Source organism: Manihot esculenta, chromosome 14 (genome assembly GCF_001659605.2).
Source record: "Manihot esculenta cultivar AM560-2 chromosome 14, M.esculenta_v8, whole genome shotgun sequence".
Classification (NCBI taxonomy): Eukaryota; Viridiplantae; Streptophyta; class Magnoliopsida; order Malpighiales; family Euphorbiaceae; genus Manihot; species Manihot esculenta.
In genome coordinates, this window is record NC_035174.2 from 20,244,071 (window position 1) to 20,269,077 (window position 25,007).

Genomic DNA, 25,007 nt, shown 5'->3' on the forward strand with positions numbered 1-25,007 from the left:
CAATGGAGGACGCAAATGAGGTACCAAACAAACTCTATACAACTGATAAACAACTCCCCTAAACCCCTCTAGAACATCTCAAAACATGCATGCAAAACAAGCAAAGGAAGGCTGGATAGGGCACCTTCGGCAGCACCTTCGGCGGCCGAATGTCTCCTCCAGAGACGAAAGTCTGGCATGTTCGGCGGCCGAATCCTCTTTCGGCTGTCGAACCTGAGTTCATCCAGAACTCAGCCCCGACGGCAACCTCCCTCCTTCATCCATTTCTTGCATAACTCCTCCCTCAACTCACATATACTTAAGTATATGCTCAAAGGGGTCTAAAACTATCTAACAACCCCAACACAAACAACAAACATACACATAATCATGCTTACTCCATTAAAACATCAAAAACTAAACTTTAAACCCTATATATGCAACTCTACCCTTACCCTTTTTAAAAGCTGTAGAAATCAGTAACAGAAGTTCCAAACCTTCCCTTACCTTCTGAAACCAGAAGAGGAACAACCTGAAAGCTGATCTATGGCCCAACACTTCTTCACAAGCTCCAACCCACTAAACCTCTCCTTTTGACCCAAAACCTTCCAAATCACTTGACACACACCAAACCTGTGCATAGGGTGATAAACCCCTGCAGATAACTCATGAGAGACGTGGCCTAATCCTCTGGCTGTGATTTGGAAGCAACACCTGGCCATTTCACCGACTGAGGAGTGCACAATAGCTGGCTGACCAACTCAACTTCGGCTGCCGAATCGCATGCAAAACCATGCAACATTCGGGGGCCGAACTTGAACTTCGGGGGCCGAACATTGGGCACTTTTGGCGGCCGAACTTTACCTTCGGTGGCCGAACATGGCAAAATGCCTCCTTGGCCTTTTCTCTTCAAAACTCAATCCTTTTTCACTCTAAACCTTTAAACCACTTGAACTCAACCTCTGACATCCTCGAATTCCACCGGACGGTAGGAATTCCGATGTCTGAATCCAGCCGGGTATTACATAGTTGTGGGAAAAAAAATTGATAGCCTAAAAATCAAAAGCTTCCTTTCTTTATTGGCGCAGAGAAGCAAATTCACCTACTTGCAAATAATGAATGAAATTTATGTTTTTTGTATTTTATTAAGGTGGGTCTTAGAGTTAATGGAATTGGCTCTTATAGTGTAGTTAAACTTTAGGAGTGGATGGCAATGGCTCATGGTTAGGTTATCTTCTCTAACAAAGATTAATTTCGTTCTTTTTGAGCATCATATATTGTTTGGGTTTTTATATTTTCTTACTCCATCCTAAATCACCATATATATATATATATATATATATATATATATAGTTGGGTTCTAAAATAAATTATAGAGAGGTTGATAAATAGTATGGTTAAGTTTATATAGTTATGTCGAGGGGTACTCTTAAACCTATATATTTGTTTTGAGTGGCATATGTTTAATAAGATTAATATGTTCATAATAAATAAAATTTGTTATCTTTATTATTATAATTTATATATAACTTTTTAATTTCCTATTGTTACTCTTATGTAATTTTGTAATTTTTTACAATTTTTTCAATATAATATATTAACACAATAAAATAAAAATTTTAATATATATTTTATTTTTATTTTTAATAATAAATAAACTAAAAAAATTATAACCAACATTATTAATTAATTATATTTTCCAATATAATATATTAATCACAATAAAATAAAAATTTTAATATATATTTTATTTTTATTTTTAATAATAAATAAACTAAAAAAATTATAACCAACATTATTAATTAATTATGTTTTCCATTTCTTATACGAATAAAAAAAATATATATGAGAGTTTACCGAGTGTACAATTACCCTATATAATTATGTCATAAGACATAAATTTATCATTTTTTTTTATATATTTATAATTTTATTTTTATATAAAATAATAATTAATATATATGTTAAATTTATTGTTTACTTTTTAATATAATAGGTACAACTTATTGTTACTATTCTTTTATAACACCCCTACCCGGTTATTTAATTAACCGAGCCGAAAACATTATATTTTGTAACAATTTTCTTATTTTTTCTTTATTTTATATCATATAAATCAATGTATTTTTTATTTTTATTTTTTACTGAAAATCCGGCAGAGTTTCCCTTAAAATATGGACTAAATTCCACCTGTGAATAGTAATATCACACTTCTATTAATTTCAACCTTAACCTCCAAACTTCTTTCGACATCAACACAGATTCAATTCAGATCAAAACACTTTATAACATTTCATTAATCTTAACACTGGGATAAGATGGGTAATTGATCGGAGATGGAATTTTGAAGAAATTTTGGTATGGAAAAAAAAAATAGAGAAATTGGTACTTTCTCTTAATTGACGGGAAAGGAGAAGGAGAATGGAAGAAAAATGGATTTTTTCTTCTCTGCCAAACTTTTCTTCTTTTTTTTTTTCTTTTTTCTTTTTATTTTTAGTTAAGTGGCTAACCATTGCCACTTGTCTTTAAAGTAGATTTTTATTTATCTTTTTTTTTTCTTTCTCTTTTTCTCTTCTCTTTTTCTTTTTTCTTATTCTTTTATTTATTATTTATTTTATTTTATTTCAATTATTTATTTATTTATTTATTTATTCATGAAATTGTTATTTATGTTCTATTTGAAATTTTACTACCCTAATAAAAAGACCAAGTGAATAATAATTTAAGTATATTAGTATAATCAAATTTTGAGAAATAATAGATTTAATAGATAGAATTTTAAAATTTATATGTAATTTAACCAAAATTTAAGTTATGGATATAATGAAATGACTCTATTTTCTTTGATAGAAAAATAATTTGGTTAGATATAGTGATATTTGATTTTATTTTATTTTATTATTTTTGGGATTACAGCTTTTGATTTCCTACTACTTTTTAATACAATATATTATTAATATTATAACAAAAATTTTATTGTATTTTACTATTAAACAAATTAAAAATAATATTAAAAGTACATTTATAAAAATTGAATAACTAAAATATAAAAAGTGTTTAGATAATAAAATAAATTACTATCAATAAATAAATAAATATATATAAATTCATTACAAAATGTTATGTAAAAAATTTTTACTATCTACAATAGTTTTAGTTTATTGATTTGATAATTTTTTGAAATTATAACTTGTATAATCTAATTAACAAATGTTATATATTTTTATTCCTCTAATATGAATAATTATATAAAATAAATATATATAATTAATTAAAATTATTATAAAAAATATTAATTGCGATACAGTATAAAACAATTAAAGAATTAATAAAATTAATTGCATAAAATATTATCAAATAAAATTTCATTCTGTTCGAATAAATTATATAAAAATTAAATAAACATAAATAATTAAAATATAATAGAAAGTAAAATAGTATTTCTAATACTCTAGCCAATCATTACAAATTTTAAATAATCATGTTATTAAGTCTAAATTATTATAATTTATTATATTAATGATTGTGATAATTTTAATTTTTTTTATTTTTCACAAATATGTAACATTCTATATAAAACTCACTAAAATAATCTGCGTTCCATATAATTTTGAAGTTTTTTCTTTTTTATAGTTTTGAGTAGTGTAATTTTTCGCATAGCTCTATGTCTTCTATTTTCAAATGACTTCAACTTTCTTTACATCTACAATGGGATGCATGACTGTAGAAAGCCAATTCAACTCTCTAGGATAAATACAACTTGGATGAAAATAATTCAAATATTGGAATTCTTTTATTCAAATGATTATGCTCTTCCATTATTAAAATTTAGTAAACTTTATTTTTCTAAAAATATATTACGTAAAATAACTTTACATTATTCTATACAATACTAATATAAAATATTTTAATATCCACGTAAGGTACCGTCAAACGACTAGTTTCTATAAAAATTTCGTTTAGTTGTTAGAGTTTAAAAAAATTTATGCATTAATCCTTATACTTTCACGAATTAGTAATTTAGTCATTAAAATTTTAAGAAACTAACAAATTAATCCCTTTCCACAAACTACATATAACATTTCTTCATTTTAATCATACTTTATTATATTCGAACGATATAGCCTTTCTAATTTATTATAGTATAATTTAGTTGTTGCAGTTTAGGAAAATTTATGCATTAGTACTTATATTTTTATAAATTAGTAATTTAATCTTTAAAATTTTAAAGAAGTAACAAATTAGTCCCTTTCCAAAAAATACAGCTAGCATTTCTTTATTTTCATCATATTTTGTTATATATAATTTAGTATATTCAACAATTTAGCTTCTGTAATTTATTTGGATTTCATATTAGAGCAGAAAATAAATACATTCCTAAACGCAAAAGGTTACAAAAACCCAATCCTATTTGATTTCATACTTCTAACTAAGCAACTAAATTTGTTAGCTATAAATAGAGCAAGCTTCAGGGGCTCAGGCAATCGCTCTCATCAACTTTGCTATTACACTTTCTGCTCTCTCCAACTCCAACGATGGTTTCCTGCAAACTTCTTTTTGCTTTGCTTCTGATCTTCTTTTTTGTTCTTCCTCCTTCATCTAATGCTCATCTTCTCAAGGCTTGTCAGTTTCAGGCCATATATAACCTTGGGGATTCAATATCCGACACCGGCAATTTGATCCACGAGGACCCTGCTTCTGTGTTTGGCAGGCTTCCCTATGGCCAAAACTTTTACAGGAATGCAACTGGTAGATGCTCCAATGGCTTGCTCATTATTGACTTCATCGGTAAGAAATTTTGTCACCTTTCATGCTCTTGTCTATTGATTGTGTGTCTACGTGGGATTTTTAAGGTAATTAAATTAAACTTGTTTGTATTTCCACAGCAAAATCAGCTGGTATTCCCCTCCTTGATGCGTACTTGAATGCTAGTTCCAGCAAGACACATGGGGTGAATTTTGCAGTTGCTGGGTCTACTGCTTTGCCTGTGGAATTTCTAGCAGAAAACAGAGTCATTGCCCCTGTTACCAATAGTTCACTTAGCACACAACTTGGCTGGATGGATACCCATTTCAATTCAACTTGCCAAAATTCCAAAGGTTACTATACTTTGGCTCTTTGATTTGATAAATTCAACATATCTGTGACATTATTCATGTTTCATCCTTATTATAATTTACAGCTTGTACTGAGAAACATAATGAATCTCTGTTCATGGTTGGGGAGATTGGAGGCAATGACTATAACTATGCATTCTTTCAAGGCAAGACCATTGATGAGTTGAATTCCATGGTACCCAATGTTGTTAAAGCCATCAAAGAAGCTGTCATGGTTAGTTGATTTCTCCATAAGAAGAAATTAATTGATTTCTTTTGATAATCAATTTTCTTACTTAATTTCCTATATTGTTTGTAGAGGGTTATTGGATTTGGTGCTGCTCGAGTTGTTGTTCCTGGAAATTTTCCTATTGGCTGCATGCCCATATACCTTACAGGATTTCACACCAATGATTCTGATGCATATGATGAATTTCATTGCCTCAAAGGACTGAACAACTTCGCAATGTTTCACAATGAACAACTCCAGCAAGCAATTGAAGAACTGCAACAAGAGCATCCACATGTGATTATAGTATATGGTGATTACTACAATGCTTTCAAGTGGGTTTTGCAAAAGGCTGCAATACTAGGTGAGTCTTTCTTCAAATCCTCATCCTATAAATTGCAGTGACACCCAAAGGTCTTAACTCTTAACAAATATGGATATAATTCCATGAAATTGAGATTGTTTGCTACTTGTTTGATTTAAACAGGATTTGATACGAAATCATTGCAAAAAGCTTGTTGTGGGAGTGGAGGTGACTATGATTTCAGTCTTGAAAGATTGTGTGGAGCTCCTAATGTGCAAGTTTGTGATAAACCTCAAGAACGTATGAGTTGGGATGGGATACATTTGACGCAGAAGGCCTATTTCTTCATGGCACGATGGCTCATTCGTGACATCTTTCGAAAGCTTCAATGTGTTGCTTGATTGTTTCGATTAGATTTGATATTACTTAGATTAGTGAGAAGTAGCTAGAGAGTATTCCAATTTGACTCCTTTCTTTTATTTAAAGGAATTAGATTTTAGTTATTGAAAATATTTTCAAACTCTTAAGTTAATTAATATCAAATTCTTCTAATAGTTCGGCAATTGCTTGTGGACGTAGTTGTGAGAAGGTGGAGAAGACTATCGGGAGCTATATAAAGAGAATGGACACACAGAAATTAGGGATTTTGATTTTTTTCTTTTAGGTTAATTAAGTTATTAGTCTAATATTTTTAGGGCAGTTTCGACTTTTTATTAGTCCTTAATAGCTTTAAGAAACAAAGGAAATGACTTTCTTAATTGTGAGGGATGATTTAGTATATTTTCAAAAACTCAAGGACTAAGTAATTTGTTTCCCTAAACTGTAGGGATTAAGTAATCATTTTTCCTTCTTTTTATTAAAATACTATAATATGAGTGAGAATGGAAGAAATTCAATGAGTATTAAGGATTTAAATAGGTAGGGTAAGTGTGAAAATAACCCTATCTGAATCTTAACCTAATTAATAAACGACACATCATCCAATTGTAATATTTATAACAGGTGAAAAAATCTTGACCAGTTATTTTTTTTTTTTAAGAAAGTATATATCATGTATCCAATGGTCCACCTGTTCTACAATTGTTTGAATTTTTTAAGTGCATGGATTGTTATACAAGGCAAGTCCTTTTGATCTCATTAATTTTCTCTCTTTTTATTAAAATACTATAATTTGAGTGAGAATGGAAGAAATTTTTTTACATGAGTACAGGGTATTAAAGATGTAAATAGGAAGGGCAACTGTGAAAATCACCCTATCTGAATTTAAATTTAGTTAATAATCGACACATCATCCAATTGTAATATTTATATCCACTATAAAAATCTTGACTAGTTGGATTTTTTTTAATAAAGTATATATCCTTGTGTCCAATTATATGCATGTTCTACAATTGTTTGAATACGTTAAGTGCATGGATTGTTATACAAGGCAAGTCTTTTTGATCTCATTAACTAAAAGTGTTGCTATTTTGAAAGTTGAAGCCACATTTCACATATGCAATTTATTGATGACATATGTTAATAGTTTGTGAGTCAATGTTTGTAATTCCTCACCAGTACCCTTGCCTTTTTCAAGTGGAGGGACTCATCCTCCTCTTGTCTAACATGGATTGTTTTTCTCCCTTTGGGTGATATTATATATAGCTTTTATTGTGGTACTTTGGTAAGCTATGCTTCAAAAGAGAGAGTTGTTTTTTGACTTGCCTTTGTTTGTATTTTCTTTTTTCTATTTTTTAAGACAAACAAGTGAAGTTTTCCATGATTTATACCTTCAAGGTAAAATCCAGGTGAAAGAAATGTGCTGGAACTAGAAGAGTAGAGTCTCAGGCAACTTCCATGACTTTTTTCTACTTAGTGACAAACAATCTACAGATTTCTTCCTAGGCTTTTGAGACAACAACTTAATACAAATGTGGAAGTTTGGTTTTCCCTTTCAGAGGCATTAGGTTGCATCATCTCCGTCTGAACTCACCCGTGCATGTATTATTGAGGTTTGAAGGCTTTGTTTTTATAACGACCCCAAAATGGACCGTCACCGGCGCTAGGATTCAGATCGGCTTAAGGCCGCCAGAACTCGTAGCAAGCCTGCTATACTCTCTGAGTACCTGTAAAATCTCATACATGGTCATACATTTTCTGTGAAAATAAAAACTTTTCTCTGGACCAAGACTTAACCTGTGCATGCACTATCTCTGTACTCTGTACCCTTGACTAGAGCTTGCTCTAGATGAGTTAATTCATACCTGTTAAGCCTAGTTTTTCACATACTCGGTCAAACAGTTATATAAACAGACCATGTATACAGAAGATTTACAACACAAAAAGAACTAAGTCAAGCACAATTCTAACTTTATACACAACTGTTACATTTCTTTAATGTTACATGTCCACAATATTTTATTACAAAACTCTTCTCTCTTCCTGTACTCTGTTGGACTTCCCCTGTACACTGTACACTGAACCTGCAAGACTGGGGTTAAGGGAGTGGGATGAGCTCTATAGCCCAGTGAGTAGAACAGTAAAACAAGTCATTAACACATGATCTTATGGAATGCATCATATCACAGACAAGCCACATCAAGGGTAAACCTGTCACCACATAGTACCGGTAGTTCTACCGTGCCAGGGCGTAGAATCAAGCACCTGGTCTTCCTGTCATATATGTATACGTGTATATAACACTTGTGTACTTACCATTGCCAGGGCGTAGTCAAAGGCTCCTGGACTTTTCTATACCTGCCAGGGCGTAGTCAAAGGCTCCTGGACTTCTCTATACCTGCCAGGGCGTAGTCAAAGGCTCCTGGACTTCTCTCAGAGACTATTGGATCACTCAGCATTCACCCACATCAACAAATAACTATGCAATGCAACATATTCGTGGATTCTAATGCAAACAACCTACTGCATATTTATGATGCATGAATTATGCTCAACGCATTTCATTTTTTAATTAAAAGAATTAAGTTTAGTTCCACTCACCTCTGACTATCTGGACTGACTCTGCAGGCTCTGTAAACGCTGGAGCAGTACTCACTGCTGCTCTCTCTGGTTCCTCTGGTCTGTGCCTACACAGATGGACTCAAATGAAGGACCAAACTAGCTTATGAACAACTCTATTAAACTCCCCAAGAATCCCCGTAAACTCACTCAAACATCTATGCAAAGCATGCAAAGGAAAGCTGGACAAGACACTTTCGGCGGCAGGTTCGGCGGCCGAAAGTCCTCTCCAGAGCCGAAACTCATGCACCTTCGGCGGCCAAAGCTGGGTTCAGCAGCAAGGCAGAACCTTGCTCTGCCTCACGCCAAAATGCACCAATCTTCCTCCAACTCAAACACCTCAACTCCTCAACATGCATACACCCAAGTACATGCTCAAAGGGGTCAGAAACTACCTTAAAACCCCAACAACACAAAACAGATAACACAGATACAAGCTTTTCTCACAAAAATATCAAAAAACTCTCTTTTATCCTAATCATGCAACTCTCCCCCAAAACCTCAACAATCTTCCATAAATCATGAAAACAAGCTTAGGATCTTCACTTACCTCTTGAAACCAAGAAGATGAACGATCCTAACGTGGAGTTTTGGAGCAACTCTCCTTAAAACTCTCCAAAATGCACAACTTTGTGTTTTTAGCTCAAAACCTTATCAAATCTTTGCAAGAGTTAATGAAAACATGAAGCAAACTTAAGGAAGACAGAGTCTCACCTCAGAAAGTGAAAGAAAGAGGCAATCTTTATCCTTTCAACCGACTGAGGGCCTTTTATAGGTGGCTAGCCAGACCACCTTCGGCGGCCACACGTGAAACCGAAAGCCATGCATGTTCGGCGGCCGAACTTGGCTTTTCTGCCTTGATTCTTTTCTTGCAAAACCTTTTTTCATGTTAGCTTAAAAAACAGTAAAACATACTACATTAATTTAGAAAAACATAACTCTTACCCTTCTAGAGAATTCCGACATCCTGGATTCCACCGGACGACAGGAATTCCGATGCCGAACTCTAGCCGGGTATTACATTCTCCCCCCCTTAAGAACATTCGTCCCTGAATGTTCCTAAAACAAACATATAAATATAGAAAAAGGAGGAAACTAACCTCAAAACAGATATGGATACTGCTGGAGCATAGACTCTCGCGTCTCCCAGGTACACTCTTCTAGATTATGATGGTTCCACAGGACTTTCACAATCGGAATCTCTTTGTTCCTTAGCTGTCTGATCTGTGTGTCAAGAATCCGCACTGGCTGCTCTATATAGGTGAGATCTCCAAGGACCTCCACATCAGGCTCACTAATAACTTGACCCGGATCTGACACAAATTTCCGTAGCATAGAAATATGAAATACCGGGTGAATTCTCTCCATAGAAGTAGGTAAATCCAGCTTATACGACACATTGCCGATCCTCTGCAAAATCTCAAAGGGTCCAATGTACCGTGGAGCTAGCTTACCCTTCTTTCCAAAACAAACCACTCCTTTCATTGGAGACACTTTCAGCAATACCCAATCACCCTCCTGGAACTCTAACAGTTTCCTGCGAACGTCCGCATAGCTTTTCTGTCTACTCTGAGCTGTTCTGATCCTCTCTCTGATCATAGGCACTGTTCTACTGGTAATCGCTACTAACTCTGGCCCTGCAAGAGCTTTTTCTCCTACCTCTTCCCAGCAAACAGGTGATCTGCACTTCCTCCCATACAACGCTTCATAAGGAGCCATCCCGATGCTAGCATGCTGACTGTTATTATAGGTAAACTCCACCAGAGGTAGATGCTGCCTCCAAGAACCGCCAAAGTCTAACACACACATTCTGAGCATATCTTCAATGGTCTGGATGGTCCTCTCTGACTGTCCATCAGTCTGCGGATGGAAAGCAGTGCTAAACTCCAACCTTGTGCCCATCGCACTCTGCAGACTTTGCCAAAATCTGGAGGTGAACTGAGGTCCTCTATCTGAGACTATAGATATTGGAACTCCATGTAATCTCACTATCTCATCCAGATATACATGTGCCAACTTATCCACAGAATAGTTACTCCTAACTAGAATGAAATGAGCAGATTTCGTGAGTCTGTCCACAATCACCCATATGGAGTCTATCCTGTTGGACGCTGCCGGTAAGCCCATTACAAAATCCATAGCTATGTTCTCCCATTTCCATTCTGGAATCGGCAGTGGGTTAAGCATTCTAGCCGGCTTCTGATGTTCTAATTTCACCCTTTGACAAACCTCACAGGCTGTCACGAACAGCGCCACTTCTTTCTTCATGGCTGGCCACCAATATACCTTCTTCAGATCCTGATACATCTTGGTGGCTCCTGGGTGAACACTATACCTCGCATTATGAGCTTCCCTCATAATGTCTTCCTTCAGACTACTACTATCTGGTACACAAAGTCGACTCCCATAGCGAAGGATCCCTTTGCTATCAAATTTGAACTCTGCACAGTTGCCTGACTGAGCAGTCCTGGCAATTTTCAGCAACTCTGGGTCCTCGTGCTGTTTTTGAGCTATCTGCTCCAGAAACACAGGTGTCACTCTCATTTGTGCTATCAATGCACCCGTACCAGACAACTCTAGCTGTAACCCTTCCTCAATGAGCTTATAAAGCTCCATCACTACTGGTCTCCGCTCTGCTGCTATATGGGATAAACTGCCTAGTGACTTCCGGCTTAGGGAGTCTGCCACAACATTCGCCTTACCCGGATGATACTGGATCTTACAATCATAATCACTGAGCAATTCTATCCATCTTCTCTACCTCAAATTCAGCTCTCTCAGGCTCAAGATGTACTGTAAACTCTTGTGATCAGTGAAGATCTCGCATTTAACCCCGTAGAGGTAATGCCTCCACATCTTGAGTGCAAAGATAACTGTTGCCATCTCTAGATCATGGGTGGGGTAATTCAACTCGTGCTTCTTCAACTGTCTAGAAGCATAAGCAATCACCCTATCACTCTGCATCAAAACACAACCCAATCCCACTCGAGATGCATCACAGAACACTGTGAAATCCTCATTACTAACAGGCAGAGCTAACACTGGTGCTGATGTCAATCTCCTCTTGAGCTCCTCAAAGCTCTCTTCGCACTGGTCTGACCAGTTGAACTTCTGGTTCTTCTAAGTCAGTTTGGTCATAGGAGCAGCTATCTTCGAGAAGTCCTGAACGAACCTCCTGTAGTAACCTGCCAATCCCAAAAAGCTTTTAATCTCAGTCACTGTAGTGGGTCTGGGCCAGTTAGCTACAACCTCTATCTTCTTGGGGTCTACCTCAATCCCTTCTGCTGATACCACGTGTCCCAAGAAGGAAATGCTCCTCAACCAAAACTCACACTTAGAGAACTTGGCATACAAACCATGCTCTCTCAGTATCTGCAGAACTATCCTCAGATGCTGGGCATGCTCCTCTGCATCTCTGGAATACACTAAGATGTCATCGATAAAAACAATAACAAAGTTATCCAGATACTCGCTGAAAACTCTGTTCATGAGATCCATGAATGCTGCAGGGGCGTTAGTCAACCCGAACGGCATCACTAAGAACTCATAATGCCCATATCTGGTCCTGAAAGCTGTCTTTGGCACATCTGCCTCTCTGACTCTCAACTGATGATACCCGGATCTCAGATCTATTTTAGAGAAACAACCTGCTCCAACTAGCTGGTCAAATAGATCATCAATCCTAGGTAGGGGATACCTATTCTTGGTAGTGACCTTGTTCAACTGTCTGTAGTCGATACAAAGTCTGAGGGATCCATCCTTCTTTTTGACAAACAGTACTGGAGCACCCCAAGGTGAGGTACTAGGGCGGATGAAACCCTTATCTACCAATTCCTGCAACTGTTCTTTCAACTCCTTTAACTCTGCTAGCGCCATCCTGTAGGGAGGAATAGAGATAGGTCTGGTATCAGACAGCAATTCAATTTCAAACTCTATCTCCCTACCAGGCGGTAGTCCTGGAAGTTCATCTGGAAAAACATCTGGAAACTCTTGGACTACTGGTATCGAAGCTGGTTCCCTAACCTGTCTGTCTAGCTCTCTCACATGAGCTAGAAACCCCTGACAACCCCTCCTAAGCAAACGACGAGCCTGTAGGGCTAAAATCAAACCTCTGGGTGTACCCCTCCTGTCTCTTCTAAAGACACACTCTGACCCATCCTGGTCTCTGAGACTAACTACCTTGTCTCTACAGTCCAAGGTCGCACCGTATGCAGATAACCAATCCATCCCTAGAATGACATCAAAATCTGTCAAGTCTAGAACCACAAGGTCAGCTGGAAGGCATCTACCCTCTATGAACACTGGACTGAAATGACAGACTGACGCTGCCACTGATGGGTCACACTTGGGTCCACTGACCCAGAGAGGATACTCTAACTCAGAAATGATCAAACCCAATCTCTCTATGGCTCTCGAAGCAATAAAGGAATGAGAAGCACCGGGGTCCATCAAAGCATACACATCTGAACACCCAATGATGAGATTACCTGACACCACTGTGTTCGACGTGTTCGCCTCCTCCTGTGTCATAGTGAAAATCCATACTGGGGCTACCGGATTTCCACCTCGGGAACCTGCTGCTGAAGTAGAGGCTGCCCCTCTCCCTCTACCTCTGCTACTACTCTGAGGCATGACTAGAGCTGCTGGCTGTACTACTGGCTGTACCACACTGCCTGAACTCATCTGCTGGGATGGTGCCACAAAAGTCACCTGAGGACAATCCCGAGCAATATGCCCTTCCTGTCCACATCGATAGCAAGCTGAAGATCCCAACCGACAAGCTCCTCCATGTGGTCTTCCGCATCTTCTGCATACTGGATAAGCTGTGCCAGAGCTTAAGCCACTACCCATTCCCAGACTAGACTTAGCTTTACTCCAGAACTTGTTCTTTAATCCTTTTGCTCTATCCCATCTCTTGCTGCCTGAAGTTCCTGAACTGGGGGCCTTAGAACCCGAAGCCTGTGCTTTTGACTGTCTCTGAATATTAGCACTAGCCTCCATTTTCCTGGCGGCATCCACTATAGAGTGGAAACTTTCCTTTTCTGCTGGAAGAATCAAGGAAGAATACCTGGGATGCAATCTCATAGTATATCTCCTTGCCTTCTTTTGATCAGTATCATAGGCTTGACCCACATACTGAAGCAAATCCAGGAACTTATCTGTAAACTCGTTAACACTCATCTCGTCTGTCTGTCTCAACTACTCAAATTCTATTACTTTCATCTCCCTGGAGCTATCAAGAAAAGCCCACCCTGCAAACTCATTAGCGAACTCTCCCCATGACATACTGTCCATCCTGGGTTCCATATAGTTCTTGAACCATTCTTGAGCTTTCTTACACTTAAGTGTAAACCCCGCCATTTCTATGGCTCTGCTATCATCTGCTCCCAACTCATCAGTAATCATCTTCACAGTTTTAAGGTACTCAAATGGATCATCTCCTGGATTGAATTTAGGAGCATCCAATTTCAAGTACTCTGTCATTTGCACCTTACCTCCAGATGAGCTAGGTTGATGTCTTTGGGCAACAGGAGCTACTGGTTCTGGTTGTGGTGGTGGAGGTACTGGTTCATTTAGCTCTGGGTGTGCTGCACTTGGATGGGTAGGGGAAGGTGGATACATAGGATATGGTGGGTAATAATGAGGATAAGGCATATATGGCATGTAAGTAGGATATGGGACAAAACTAGAGTACTCCGACATACCTCCCATCGGATACCATGGGTCCTGAGGAAAGGCTGGATAACCAAACCCTGAGGTCTGAGCGCCTTCCTGCGACTCTCCCATACCTTCGTCAGATCTGTCTACACTCATGCTTTCATCTATGGACTGATCAATCTCCATAGCCTCCCTCACTTCCTCTAATCTTCTTCCTCTAACTGTACCTCTTTTGCTCTCGTCTACAGACCTTCTAGGGTCTATTGACGTACCTTCCCTGCTAGATCTCTGAGACCTTGCCCTTGGCAATGCAGGAGGACGAGCAGCTATTCTCTCACTATCTGGTGGGACTCCAGTTAATCGAGCTGATCGACGAGTTTCTCTCATCTTACCTCTGAAAACCAACACATATTGCAACATATAAGTAACTCATATAACAGTAAAGCACATGCATAAATCATAGCATCAAATAGACAGGACGCAACATCCTATCCTAGTGGACATGATTTCCTATTGTGCTTAACCACCTCTAACCGCTATGAGCCCGACACTCTCTCTATAGGTCCGATCATTTGAACCTTGGACTCTGATACCAATCTGTAACGACCCCAAAATGGACCGTCACCGGCGCTAGGATTCAGATCGGCTTAAGGCCGCCAGAACCCGAGCAAGCCTGCTATACTCTCTGAGTACCTGTAAAATCTCATACATGGTCATACATTTTCTGTGAAAATAAAAACTTTTCTCTAGACCAAGACTTAACCTGTGCATGCACTATCTCTGTACTCTGTACCCCTGACTAGAGCTTGCTCTAAATGGGTTAATTCATACCTGTTAAGCCTGGTTTGTCACATACTCGGTCAAATAGTTATATAAACAGACCATGTATACAGAAGATTTACAACACAAAAAGAACTAAGTCAAGCACAATTCTAACTTTATACACAACTGTTACATCTCTTTAATGTTACATGTCCACAATATTTTATTACAAAACTCTTCTCTCTTCCTGTACTCTGCTGGACTTCCCCTGTACACTGTACACTGAACCTGCAAGACTGGGGTTAAGGGAGTGGGATGAGCTCTATAGCCCAGTGAGTAGAACAGTAAAATAAGTCATTAACACATGATCTTATGGAATGCATCATATCACAGACAAGCCACATCAAGGGTAAACCTGTCACCACATAGTCCCGGTAGCTCTACCGTGCCAGGGCGTAGAATCGAGCACCTGGTCTTCCTGTCATATATGTATACGTGTATATAACACCTGTGTACTTACCATTGCCAGGGCGTAGTCAAAGGCTCCTGGACTTCTCTCAGAGACTATTGGATCACTCAGCATTCACCCACATCAACAAATAACTATGCAATGCAACATATTCGTGGATTCTAATGCAAACAACCTACTGCATATTTATGATGCATGAATTATGCTCAACGCATTTCATTTTTTAATTAAAAGAATTAAGTTTAGTTCCACTCACCTCTGACTATCTGGACTGACTCTGCAGGTTCTGTAAATGCTGGAGCAGTACTCACTGCTGCTCTCTCTGGTTTCTCTGGTCTGTGCCTACACAGATGGACTCAAATGAGGGACCAAACTAGCTTATGAACAACTCTATTAAACTCCCCAAGAATCCCCGTAAACTCACTCAAACATCTATGCAAAGCATGCAAAGGGAAGCTGGACAGGACACTTTCGGCGGCAGGTTCGGCGGCCGAAAGTCCTCTCCAGAGTCGAAACTCATGCACCTTCGGCTAGGGGTGAGCATTCGGTCGGTTCGGTTCAAAACCGAACCGAACCGAATAAACCGAAAATCAAAATTTGAGTGTTTATGAAAACCGAACCGAACCGATTTTGGTCAGAAACCGAATTGAACTGAACAGGTCTGATTCGGTTCGGTTCGGTTTGATCGGTTTTGATTTTTAATAATTTTTTATTTTTTACACTTTATTTTTAATATTTTAAAATTTAATTAAAATATTTTAATTTTAATATGATTTAATTTCTATATATTATTGAAAAAACATATTATTATTACTAATCGGTTCGGTTCGGTTTTTTCGGTTTTTTTCTGATCAAAACCGAACCGAACCGAAATAACCGAAATTTTTGAAATTGAAAATCGAACCGAACCGAAATATATAAAAAACCGAACCAAATTTTCAAATCGGTTCGGTTCGGTCAGTTTTTTCGGTTTGAACCGAATACTGCTCACCCCTACCTTCGGCGGCCGAATCTCAACTTTCGGCAGCCAAACCCTTTCGGGGGCAAGTTTCGGGGGCTGAAAGGCACTCCAGAGACGAAAGTCTCTAACCTTCGGGGGCATCTTCGGCGGCAGAAACTCCCCTCCAGAGCCGAAAGTCCAAAGGCTCGGGGGCAAGTTTAGGCAACCGAAGCCACCTCCTCAGCATATTCGGCGGCCGAACCATTCTTCGGCGGCCGAAGCTGGATTCAGCAGCAAGGCAGAACCTTGCTCTGCCTCACGCCAAAATGCACCAATCTTCCTCCAACTCAAACACCTCAACATGCATACACCCAAGTACATGCTCAAAGGGGTCAGAAACTACCTTAAAACCCCAACAACACAAAACAGATAACACAGATACAAGCTTTTCTCACAAAAATATCAAAAAACTCTCTTTTACCCTAATCATGCAACTCTCCCCCAAAACCTCAACAATCTTCCATAAATCATGAAAACAAGCTCAAGATCTTCACTTACCTCTTGAAACCAAGAAGATGAACGATCCTAACGTGGAGTTTTGGAGCAACTCTCCTTAAAACTCTCCAAAATGCACAACTTTGTGTTTTTAGCTCAAAACCTTATCAAATCTTTGCAAGAGTTAATGAAAACATGAAGCAAACTTAAGGAAGACAGAGTCTCACCTCAGAAAGTGAAAGAAAGAGGCAATCCTTATCATTTCAACCGACTGAGGGCCTTTTATAGGTGGCTGGCCAGACCACCTTCGGCGGCCACACGTGAAACCGAAAGCCATGCATGTTCGGCGGCCGAATGTCACCTTCGGCGGCCGAATGTCACCTTCGGCGGCCGAACCTGGCTTTTCTGCCTTGATTCTTTTCTTGCAAAACCTTTTTTCATGTTAGCTTAAAAAACAGTAAAACATACTACATTACTTTAGAAAAACATAACTCTTACCCTTCTAGAGAATTCCGACATCCTGGATTCCACCGGACGACAGGAATTTCGATGTCGGACTCTAGCCGGGTATTACAGTTTTTTTCTCTTTTTTTTTTTAAAAGATTCCTACCCTTTTCTTGCCTTAGTAAAGCTTCCACATTTGTGGTCCTTCAATTGGTGGATAAGGCCTTTGAACTATTGTTTTAAAGGGTAACTATCTCTTATTTGGAGCTCATAACTAATGACAGTGAGAACATTCATAGAAAAGGAGTGACTAGACATTTGGCTATTTGGGCTAGAAATATGGATCAAACGGATATGAATCTTTAGGATTTGTGGTTTTTTAACGGGCCTTAAAAACTCTTAAATGTTTTGTATATTCTCTTTTAGCCATGGGTCTAATTCTGTATTTATTGGATTTTTAGAGAGCCTTTGTAATGAATATCCTGATATATTTGTGGAAAAAAAATTTTAATAGCCCAAAAACCAAAAGTTTTCTTTTTTCCATAGACGCATAGAAGCAAATTCATGGACTTCTAAAAGATGAGTGAAAATTATATTTTTTTGTATTTTATTGAGGTGGATCTTGGAGTTAATGGAATTGGCTCTTGCAATATGGAATTGGCTCTTGCAATATGGTTAAGTTTCAAGCGTAGATGGCAATGGCCCAGTTATCTTCTAAGCAAAAGTCAAATTTTATTCTTTTTTAGCATCAGGTTTTAATATTTTCTAGCTCCATCCTAAATCCATAGATTTCTAATATTATTAATTGATATGTACATAAAAAATATAATTTATTATTTTTATTATTATAATAACTTTTAAATTTCTTTTCATTAGTATTAGTATATGATTTTTTAATTTTTTATAATTTTTTAATATAATATATTATTTATAATTAAAAAATCTAAAACTAAAAATTAACTATATTTTTAAAATAATTAATCAAAAATTAATATATATCTATTTTGCTAATTATAAAATAAAAATAATATATTTAAACGTATAATACGCCTTTTTAATTATATTTTTATTATTAATAATATATATATATATATATATATATATATATAATAAATTGATGAAATATTCACAAGTGTCGTTATTAAACCTAGACGAGAGATTGACGAATGATATAATTAATCATACATATTTATGATATGTGATGCAAATATATTTAATAATTTTTTTATATTTTTAATTTTATTTTTATATAAAAAAATTAATGTATATGTAATAAATATAATTTATTTTTTTAAATCATTATTAATATATCACCTTTTAATTTTCTACTATTTTCTAACATAATAAATATAATCTTTATTATATTTATTATAATAAATGTAATTTTTTTATTTTTTAATCACTATTAATATATAACTACTTTCTAATATAATAAATATAAATTTTATTATATTTTTTATCAGTATTATATAATCTTTTGATATTTTATTCTTTTTTAATATATTATATTATCAATATTAAAGAAAAATTTTATTATATTTTTATTATTAAAAAATTATTATATTTATTTTATTTTAATAATAAATAAAACGTTAAAACAAGATCATATAAAAAGTTTTTACTATCTCACAATATTATTATTTATTTATTTGATAATTTTATAAAAATTTAATTAATATATAATTACATAGAATAAATATATATAATTGATTAAAATTATTATAAAAAATTTTAATTATGATAAAAATATAAACTAATTAAATAATTAATTTATAATAATTTTAATTATGATAAAAATATAACTTAATTAAAGAATTAATAGAACTAATTTTATAAAATATTATTAAATTAAAATTTTATTCAATTCAAATAATTATAAAAAAATTAATAAATATAAATAATTAAAATATAATAAAAAATAAAATTATAATTCTAATGCTTTAAATTAATAGTTATAAATATTAGCACTCACATACTTAACTTAACCTGATGATAATTATATCTAAATAAATACAAGAGATCTCATATTTTTTATAGTCAACTCAATTCTTTTATCTAAATTAAAGTTGGACGATAATCTAAATTAAAGTTGGACGATAAATGATCAAAATATTTTAAAAAAATCATATTACTCGTTTTTTAATAGTAAAATATATTTATACTATAATTATTATAAGAATATTTATATTATTATAAAATAATAGTAAAATATATTTATATTATGATTATTATGAAAATATTTAAATTATTATAAAATAGTATTTCTCTATCGCGATGATAAACTCGAAGGTTATCCTAATAAAATTGATGATTCTCCGCCGTTAATATAATTTTTTAATAAAATTAATTATTATATATTAATAATTTATAATAATAAGTATTAAAATATTTTATTCTTTTTATTATAATCGAGTTTAAAATTTTAAAAAAATATTTTATTTTTATTAATAGATAAAATAAATTTATATAAAAAAATATTATTTTATAAAATAATATTATATAATAATAATAATATAAAAAATTTTGATATTAATATAAGGTGCGGGTAGACTGCTAATTTTTTAGAATAAAAATAGAAATTGAATAGATGGATGTTTTCATAAAGAAAAACAAAAATTAGAAAAAATAGAAAATTAAAAAAGAAAAAAAAAAGAAAAAAAAAAAAGGGCAAATATGAAAAGACAAAGATCTAACAACTTGGAACGCGTGCACTGTTCACTTCGCAGTTCACAGACCAAAGCCAACTCTTTTTAGATTTTATCGAACACTCTCACTCTTTCTTTACTCTTCTTCTTCTTCTTCTGCGAGAAGGAAGCTGTTCTTTCTGTACTTCTCCTACTTTCCTCCCATTTTCTCTCACTTTCCTTCTCGTTTTCCCCTCACAATGCCAATCAACAAGGACCCATCTACTCCCCCTCCTATCATCGGGAAAATCGGACCCTACACTGTCTTCATGACCCCTCCCTGCACCCCTAAACCCGCTGAGCCTCCTGTTTTTGATTCCCCTAAAAAGATGGTTTCACCGCCTCCTGTTCAGCCGCCGCCTCAGCAAATTGATAAATCTGTTTCTGCTCAGACTTTGTCAGATGGGTCCGTTTCTGGGTTCTTCAGAAATGCTCTCAACAAAGTGCAAAACGGTTTCTCTCTCTCTCTCTCTCTCTTCTCTTACGTTGGTTTGCTTTGTTGAATTTGCTTAATGATTTGTTCATACAAAATGTAACATTTGTATGCTCTTTTAGATTTAGGATATGGGTGATTGGCTTGATTAAGAGTTTGCTAATTGTGATTTGGGTGATTTATTTATTCTTTACTTGTGTTTATGGACACCAAGCTTGAAAGTTCTTTTATTTTTCATGTTGTTTGCAGTGAATTCAAGGTTAGATGAGCATTTGGCACGTTGGTTCGGGTTAAATCAGTCCAAGTATCAGTGGGCGTTGGATGATTATTATGAGAGCAAGGAATTGGTGAGTTGGATTGCACTTATCATAGACATATGATTATTTTGTTGTTCATTAATTCTTTATCATTCTCATCTTAAAATTTGTAATGCAAGTCTTAATTGAAGGAATTAATGTGCTTATCTTCACTGCTATATTTTAGGATTTAGGAAACAATATCTTATCCCGCCGGTGTGAAATTGTTGCTTTAATACTATTAGGGCAACAATTCAAAATTGTTGTAAGATATAATAATATATTTTAATAAATAACTTATTTAATGTTTGATAAGGTTATAATTTTAACAATTTGTATCCGTTGTGAAAAAGTAAGTAAATAGCTGCATTATACTACGGCCACGGATATAGATGTAGTTCTCGAATCACTACCCTTGACTTATGATTGCAGTTTTAGGTATACAACGATTTGCTGCCATTGCCTTTTATCCATTATGTAGTAGTGCTTGTTGGAATACCACCACTGTCATCCTAGTGATAGATTTCTTTAAGAAATATATTTGTGCAGCATTAGGTTTGGCTGCTTTAATTGGGTATCATCATCGAGTTTGGTAGAAACAAGAATCAATTGTTGTTGAAGTTAAAGAGCAGTAGCTTAGAAGCAATTGCTTTCAATTCTACACATTTCTCTTCATGTGCCTTTCTCGCAGCCCCTTTTTTCATCATTCTTAATTATATAACTGGGAAGAATAATTTTTATGATAATAATTACTTCCCCAAAATCATTCTGTACTCTGTAGCTTGTCCTAAAGCATTACCTGAGTTGTTGATATATTGATTTTTCAGTGTGTTTGAATTCACCCACTGTTAGTTGCTGGATTTCAGTTTAAGAAGCTAGTTGCATGCTTGCAACAACTATATGAGATTTATGTTTTCTTCTTCTTCAGAATTTGACACTCCCTATAGCCTGCAATGCCAGAAGCCATACACATGACAGGAGCAATTGTAACACGATAGGATAATCTAGGATATTTTTACCTAAATTAGAAAACATAAGCAACACCTTGGATGGGGATGGACTTATTTATTGGCTTGTACTTTAGCTATGTGCATCCTAAGTGCAAAAGATTTGGCTTTGGAGTGGTTAGGATAAAAAAAGTAATTATTAGGTTTGGGGTTTGATTTGGTTGGTCAATGAGGGCAAAACTACTGGATGTGGATCTTTTTTTCCCAAATGCATCGATGGCTTCTTTTGAAAAGTAGGTTATCCTCTAATGGGGTTAACTACACATCAGTATACTCTTTGAAGCATTCAAAATCTTTTTTTGGAATACAATTGCAGCTTAAAACCATTTCTTTTCCCTAAAATTATACATATACACAAATAGAGTTGTTTTATTATTATTATTATTATTATTTTGGGGGGGGGGGTGTAGGAGGTGCGGGGAGGAAAGAAAGAGGAGGTACAGGCCAGTTTGGCATCGAGTTTCGATGCAGCAGAAGCTGGTGTTTGAAAAACATCCTTTAGATGGCATGGGAAAAAGCAGTTTGAAAGTGTTGCTTAGCTGTTTTGAAATTTTTGTGACTAGAACATATCAAATTCGCTTAAAAATAAACTAATGTCATACATTTGAGGTGTTGATTTCATGAACAACAAGTCAGACGTCAATGCCAAACTGGCCTAACATACTTATCTAGCTTAAAAGTTGGATGCTGACAATTGAGTGAATATTTAGTAATCTATATGCTCCTCAAGTTGTTCGCATACTTTCAACATTGAGATTACAGAACAATTCCATTCCCCTTTTTCCTCCCTGTAGATATTTAGAATCTTTTAAAGGAGATAACTGGAGTATGAGAAAAAGCCAAATTACCCGAGTTAAAGATGGTCACTGCCTCCCAAGAAAAAAATTACTACTTATATGCAGTGCAAATGTTAGGTAATTTATAACATAGTCTCTGATATTTAACAAAACCCATAATTTAGTTCCTACCATTTTAATGAGAAGCAATTTAGTCCCTAAGGTTTCATCCTGTTAACAAAATAGTCCCGTTAAAATTCACTGTTGGACTATAACAATTTAGTCCTTTGAATTTCACTTTTTCAACATTTTAGTCCCTTTAAAATCTTAATAATTTTTAGTAATTTAATTCTTATAGTTTTAATATTTATAACAATGTAGTCCTTTTCATTTGAGTTGACTTCTTAAATTAATAGTTGACTAATGATAAATTTAACAAAAGAACTATTTTGTTAATAAAATAAAAACCGAGGGACTAAATTGTTTACTATTACAAAATTAGGGACTAAGCTGTGGATTTTGCTAAATCTCATAGACTATACGGTAAATTATCCACAGTTGTTTTGTTCTGGATCTGGATCAGAGAAAAATTCATTGATAACCTGCTCCTGAAATTCAAACATCAGCGAATGCCTTGCAAATCAAAATGCTCTAATGCAGTCCTTTGTAATGGCATAGCATTTAATTTGACTCGTCTGGATGGACTTGGGGTTGTTTATGCCAACTTCACATTTTTTACTTGCTTTGTTCTGCTAAAAGCTTGCACTTACTGATACTTGCTTTTAATAATTTAATGTATGCATTCTTAACTTTTATTCTTACCATTGTTTGTAGGAACACTATTTATGGCCTGATTCATTCTGCATCTTCCTTTTCTTGTAAAAAGATGTTATTTTGATCACTCTTTCTTAATATTTAGATTTAGATAATAACTATATGACATATTGTTGGATTGGGGAAGTGAATGTACATTCTTTTATCTTTTAAAGTAAAAGAAAATACAAATAGTGAATAAAAGAATAAATGGTCATTCTTCGATTCAGTTCGTTCAAACACATCAAGCAAGTGTTGTAGATGAATAGTTTTAGGCTTTTTAGTTGAAAACTATAGTCATTATTCAGTAAACATTCTTTATCTGTATGCGATACAAGGGCTAGATGAACTATTACAAATCCACGTCCCCCCCTCCTCTTTCTTTTTCTGATGGAAGCCATGGATGCACCATTTGTATGATCTGATGATTCAACCTGTTAGTGTCAATGCGAATTAAGAACTTGTTCACTAGATTTTTTTGGTCTTGATCTTATTGATAATGGGTGTATCTCTTACGATTTGATTTCTCGGATTGCAGGGAAAAGATGATGCAAGATCTAAAGAAATACTGAGCAAAGTACAGAGTGTGTAGCATATGGTTGGGTTGGTAATATGATAATTCTATTCTCATCAGCTTTCTGCTTACCAGATTTTTATGATTTGATTTTAACCAATAGAATGTGGGTATGCAGTATGTACTTTGCGCGCAAAACGAAAGTTGAATGAATGTCGAATGACCCCTATAATATATGGAATATCAAAAGTGCATCCTGATTATTGAAGGGAAAATGTTGTGTGGGTTTCTAGAGATTGGCTTGCTTGCAATCCTCTACTTAGTTGCAGAAGTTAACCAAGTGGTCTATTGCGTTGTAAGTTTATATAATATCTTTTATAAGTCAGAATTTTGTGTTCATGAGTTGCAATCTAATTGAAGTTTACCCAAGTGGTTGAGAGATGCATTACTATTGTTTCTGTAGTTTTAGCAGCTGAGGTCCATCTTATATTCCTGTTGGAGTTTTTTTAATATATTAATTGATAGGATTAACAATTAATTTGAAATTAGATTTGGCTTATTGGAGTTATAAGATCATCAAAATAATAAAATAATTTTTTTTAAACTGCATTTTCAATATAATGAAAGTGATGCGTGATAAATATACAACATTATATTTGTTTTGATATTTCAAATATATTTATTAAATATTTGGATACCAACATTTGAAATTCATGATTTGCTCTTAGTTTTAATATAAATTATGAATTTTAAATCATATCATTTTACTTATTAAATGCTTTTAAAAGTGAATTTGAAATTACACAAATTTAAATTCATGTAAAAATACACAAATTCTCTATGTTTATAGCCTAATATATATATATATTTATTACTCTAATCAATTGAAGAATATATATATCTTATAAATTCAAATATCATATTTTAAATTCTTTAATCTAAACATAAGGATAATAATTTCTTTTACCTATGGGATTACGTTGAGCAATATGCTAATGCTTCATTTATTGAAGCAGCAAAACTTATTAGGACATTGAGCTCATATATTTCAAAATTTTAATAAATGAATTAAAAAATTTCAAATAAATGTTTTTTTTATAAAAAGGGATTT

At 34.7% G+C, this 25,007-nt stretch overlaps 2 protein-coding genes across 4 annotated transcripts; both read left to right on the forward strand.

Moving 5' to 3' along the window:
- Positions 1 to 4,514: 4,514 nt before the first annotated feature.
- Positions 4,515 to 6,009, forward strand: LOC110631204 (GDSL esterase/lipase At5g03980). Its single transcript, XM_021778947.2, has 5 exons — positions 4,515 to 4,767; positions 4,866 to 5,078; positions 5,162 to 5,310; positions 5,395 to 5,668; positions 5,792 to 6,009. Exons 1-5 carry the CDS (start codon positions 4,515 to 4,517, stop codon positions 6,007 to 6,009), a joined length of 1,107 nt encoding a protein of 368 aa, XP_021634639.2.
- Positions 6,010 to 20,089: 14,080 nt separating this feature from the next.
- On the forward strand, positions 20,090 to 24,341 carry LOC110630981. 3 transcript variants are annotated; one of them, XM_021778653.2, is made up of 4 exons: positions 20,090 to 20,510; positions 20,740 to 20,837; positions 23,921 to 23,989; positions 24,075 to 24,341. In XM_021778653.2, exons 1-3 carry the CDS (start codon positions 20,258 to 20,260, stop codon positions 23,972 to 23,974), a joined length of 405 nt encoding a protein of 134 aa, XP_021634345.1. In that variant the 5' UTR covers positions 20,090 to 20,257; the 3' UTR covers positions 23,975 to 23,989; positions 24,075 to 24,341. The 3 variants fall into 3 exon arrangements, with proteins under 3 accessions (XP_021634345.1, XP_021634347.1, XP_021634346.1); XM_021778655.2 differs by having other exon boundaries at positions 23,921 to 23,985; XM_021778654.2 differs by having other exon boundaries at positions 23,921 to 24,341.
- Positions 24,342 to 25,007: the final 666 nt, after the last annotated feature.